General features: G+C 37.4%; 1 protein-coding gene across 1 annotated transcript in view; it reads right to left on the bottom strand.

Annotated features, from left to right (window-relative positions):
- EFCAB13 (EF-hand calcium binding domain 13) overlaps positions 1–5,190 on the bottom strand; it is a 175,963-nt gene that overhangs the window by 128,828 nt on the left and 41,945 nt on the right. Inside the window, exons 7-8 of the mRNA XM_010856564.1 lie at positions 3,987–4,130; positions 312–383 (exon numbers count right to left, since the gene is read on the bottom strand). Coding sequence (XP_010854866.1) covers positions 312–383; positions 3,987–4,130 — 216 coding nt within the window. The remainder of the gene's footprint in view (positions 1–311; positions 384–3,986; positions 4,131–5,190) is intronic.

A 5,190-nucleotide genomic window follows, 5' to 3' on the forward strand; every position in this document is an offset into this window, starting at 1 on the left:
AGAAGGGGACGACAGAAGATGAGATGGCTGGATGGCATCACTGACTCAATGGACGTGAGTCTGAGTGAATTCCGGGAGTTGGTGATGGACAGGGAGGCCTGGCGTGCTGCGATTCATGGAGTCACAAAGAGTCAGACACAACTGAGTGACTGAACTAAACTGAACTGACTGATATTAAATTTTTATCTCCCTGATTTAAGAGAGTAAAGAGTTTAAAGAAGTCTTTCAAAACTCATATAATAAAATCTATAAATTAGTACTTAAAGATAATTTATAAACAAAACTTGCTATAGCAACAAGAGATCACTTACAAATATTCTCATACTCTTGCTGTAGTTCATCCAAAGTAAATATGATATCCCCAATATCCACCATTTGATTACCTGTAATACAAAGAATTCCTTAGTTTAGATACTGTATTTCCTTTTGAACACAATACAGCTGCTATCCTATTCTAAAATTATAACACCACATAAATATGTGCAAATAGGAACAAAGGACCAGCTATTATGGGCTTTGAACAATATCTGGAATTATGAATTAGTAATTCAGTATACACTGAAACATAAGACTTCATTAGTATGACAAAATGAAGAAATCTTGTTCTTCCTGACTGGGGGAGATGGAATATGGAGTGAGAATTATTAATTCTTTCAACATTGTTTCAGCAGTTAATATCTGCCATATTCACTGTGTTACATACTGAGGATACAATATTGAGCAAAAGTAGACACGATATCTGCTCTCCTGGTGCTTAACTAGTCTTAATTAATACACAAACCTTAATCAAACAGTTTAAAATATAAATTGCAACTGAGATCAATCCTGTGAAAGTCTACAATATGAGAATATGACCTACTCAGAGAGGTCAGGGAAACATCTCTAAAAAACAGAGTGTAGTTTAGATTTAAAGTATTAAGAAGGACCCTGAGGAAACCATAATTTAAAAAGATATATGTACCCCAATGTTCATTGCAGCATCATTTACAATAGTAGCTAAAACATGGAAACAACCTAGATATCCATCGACAGATGAACAGATAAAGAAGTTGTGGTACATACACACAATGGAATATTACTCAGCTATTAAAAGGAATGTACTTGTGTTGGCTCACATGACATGGACAAATCTAGAGCCCATTATATAAAATGAAGTAAGTCAGAAAGAGAAAAACAAATATCATATACTAACACACATAAATGGAATCTAGAAAGATGGTACTGATGAACGTATACGCAGGGTAGCGGTGGAGATGCAGACACAGAGAACAGACTTGTGGACGTGGGGTGAAAGAAAGGGTGGGACAAATGGACAGAGTAGCATGGAAACATTACCATATGTAAAACAGATAGCCAGTGGGAATTTGCTGTATGACTCAGGGAGCTCAAACCTGTGCTCTGTGACAACCTAGAGAGGTGGGGTGGGGTGGGAGGTGGGAGGGATGTTCACAGGGAGTAGACATATGTACACTTATGGCTGATTCATGTTGATGTATGGCAGGAACCAACACAATATTATAAAGCAATTATCCTTCAATTAAAAATAAATAAAATTTTTTAAAAATAAATAAATAATTCCCTGATAGCTCAGTTGGTAAAGAATCCGCCTGCAATGCAGGAGACCACAGTTTGATTCCTGGGTCGGGAAGATCCGCTGGAGAAGGGATAGGTTACCCAATACCAGTATTCTTGGCCTTCCCTTGTGGCTCAGCTGGTAAAGAATCTGCCTGCAGTGCGGGAGACCTGGGTTCAATCCCTGGATTGGGTTGATTCCCTGGAGAAGGGAAAGGCTACCCACTCCAGTATTCTGGGCTGGAGAATTTCATGGATTGTATAGTCCATGGGGTCACAAAGAGTCAGACATGACTGAGCGACTTTCACTTTCACTTTTCACATATAAGCAGGAATAACTAGGAGGAGAGGAATATTCCAGGAAAATACCAGAATATGTGTAATGGCTGTGGCAGGAGGAGAGCAGTATAAGGTTGAAACTCTAAAAAGGCACAGACAGTAAGGGAGAATGTGGTCTGAGATAAAGCTAAGATCCAGGTAAAGGCCAGGCTTTGCAAAGTCTTGTACATTAAAGAGGTATTATTAGATTTTATACAAAGAAGGTAACATAAACAGATGTTTCTTTTGAAAAGATCTTTCTGGCTACAGTGTAAAGGGAGATTAAGACTAGATATGGGTGAAAGTGAAAAGTGAAAGTCACTCAGTCATGTCCAACTCTTTGTGACTCCATGGAATTCTCCAGGCCAGAATACTGGAGTAGGTAGCCTTTCCCTTCTCCAGGAGAGCATCCGAACCCAGGGATCGAGGTCTCCCAGGTCTCTCACGTTGCAGGCAGATTCTTTACCAGCTGAGCCACAAGGGAAGGCCAAGAATACTGGAGTGGGTAGCCTGTCCCTTCTCCAGGGCATCTTCTAGACCCAGGAATTGAACCAGGGTCTCCTGCATTGCAGGCAGCTTCTTTACCAACTGAGCTATCAGGGAAGCCCAGATATGGGTAACTTGTTAGAATATGGGTAGACTTGCAATTGTCCTAAGGAAAAATGTAGTAATGCTGGAAAACAGAAAGATTTAAGAGATATGTAGGATTTTAAAATAATAGTACTTCGTAATAATTTCACCAGGAAAACACAGAGAACATAGCTGTCAAGGATGATTCTTAGGTTTCTGCTTCACATTTCTTGAGCCTGTTCTAGGTGCCAAACAGTGACAAATTTTTATATCTATATCCTACAATAATCCTATGAAAGTAGTATTATTTGTCTAATCCATGGTTCCAAATAAAGAGGGTGATCTAGAAGCCCAAACTAGAATTCCATAAGCCAAAAAGCAAGGCACTGCAGTCGTTTCATATATGATTTCTGTTGCTCCTGGTTAAAGCATGCCCTGAAGGCTATTTAATAATACAAGTTGAGATTAGTCTTTAAAATTCCTATTTATATACATCTTCACGTTCCAATACATATAACTCTCCACTCGTGTCTACTACCCAAGAGCCCACCATAAACGACTACCTACTGAAACTGCATGCAGCCTGCTTCTACCTCCAGACTACACTTCACCAACTAAAGGCCCACTATAAAGCCACCACTACCAAACGACAAAATCCATTAGAATCCCACCAGAAAGGGTGCCATGTCTGATGATTTTCCTGCCACATTTACACAAACTGCTCCCTCAGTCTAAAAAGTTTCACCCTCTACCACCATCTGCAACTAACTCCTACAAATCCTTCAACATTTAGCTCAGACATCACCTCCTCTAATAATCTTTCTCTAGTGCTTCCAATATGCATATATACACTCTATAATAGTATTTGCTACATATATTATCATAATTTTCAGTTTATTTGCCTTTTCTACATCAGAATGTGAGCTCCTTCAGAACAATAAATATGTTTTATTCATCTGTGTATCTATCACCTACCAGTTTCAGGCACAGTAGATATTAAATGACTATCTGACTCATTAAATGAATGGATAAATCAATTAATCAATTACTAATCAATCCATTATTATAGGACATCTCTTGGTCACATGTAAACACCTAATATAAAATATATGCTAAGGATCGTGTTTAAAGAGAATGTAATTGTACAGCACAGGAAGATTTTGTAATCAAAGCTACAAAACAAAGTTGAAAATTTAAGAAATTTAGCTCTCCTAACTTGTGGAGTCAATGCTCTTGATACCACAGAAACTACCTCTCCACAAAGACAAGAAATGACTATTGGAAAAGAGAGATAACATTGAAAAGAAAAAAATTCCATTTTTCTCTTATATTTTTGCCAAACATACCAAAATACAACAATTAGAAACTTCTCACTTAATTTTTCTAGACTACCTTTTATCATAGACACCAGTAAGCAGTGTCATGGCAAAGGGCAAGAATCAAGTAGGAAAAGGAGAAGTAAAGGATGAATCAGAAAAATTGGTAGCCAAGAAAGAAATACGTATACATCAATTCAAATAACTCACTGTTGATATCAGCATATTTTATCACTTCCTGCAAAGTTTCAGGGACTACCAAGATATCCATGCTATCCAACACTTTATCCACTTCAGAAACTGGAACTCGACCACCTTTTATCCTGTGAAAAATCTTCAAGGCATTCTGAAATGCTGCAAAAGTACAATAAACAAAGAAATTACTGTACAATGACAATCAACATCTTTCCCTGGAAGAGCAGATTTGATCTGGGAAAAATAAATTTAAGGATTTCTAAAAATTTACCTGCAAGTACGCATTTGCCCAATTCTAGCCATATTCTTAGCCTAAAATATAATGTTTGCTATTATACTATTATACTGCTAAAATAATATTATCAATAATAACTGGTTTTTATTGAATGCTGTCTATGTGCCAGGAACTGTGCTGAAAATTATGGGCTATATAATTCCATTATCACAATCGGCCTATAAAATAAAATTTTTCATTATCCCTACATTACAGATAAGGAAACTAAAGCTCAGAAAGTCCCTTTTGATTGTACTTTAAGTATATGGAAAAGCCAGAATTCTAATCCAAAATGTTTGCTCTTAATCATCATATTATACACACCTCTTAGTTAAAACTTTTAGCTATAACAATTTCTTACCAGTGGTATAATCTACAATAGCAAAACACCTTGATCCAAAACTGGGGGCAGTTATTAATTACTTTAAAGTGTAATTTAGGAAAGATATTGTAAAAGAGGTAAGAATGGTGTAAATACAGAATTTTTCTTCAGATTTTTTATATACTACACAGAATTTGACAATGGTTTAACCACCATTAAAATGTCTATTTATCCATAGAAATCTCTTAACTATCCTTGATATCAAAAGTGAACTGGGAAGAACATGGTTAAAAGAAAGTAAACATAATAATGAAGAGAATTTCGCCCCAAAAGAAGGCTTCCTTAAAACCTAAACAGTTAAGTTCAGTTCAGTCGCTCAGTCGCGTCCGACTCTTTGCGATCCCATGAATCGCAGCACGCCAGGCCTCCCTGTCCATCACCAACTCCCGGAGTTCACTCAAACTCATGTGCATCGAGTCGCTGATGCCATCAAGCCATCTCATCTTCTGTCATCCCCTTCTCCTCCTGCCCCCAATCTCTCCTAGCATCAGGGTCTTTTCCAATGAGTTAACTCTTCGCATGAGGTGGCCAAAGTATTGGAGTTTCAGCTTCAGCATCAGTCC

The sequence above is a fragment of the Bison bison genome, unplaced genomic scaffold (genome assembly GCF_000754665.1).
Source record: "Bison bison bison isolate TAMUID 2011002044 unplaced genomic scaffold, Bison_UMD1.0 scf7180017864371, whole genome shotgun sequence".
NCBI lineage: Eukaryota > Metazoa > Chordata > Mammalia > Artiodactyla > Bovidae > Bison > Bison bison.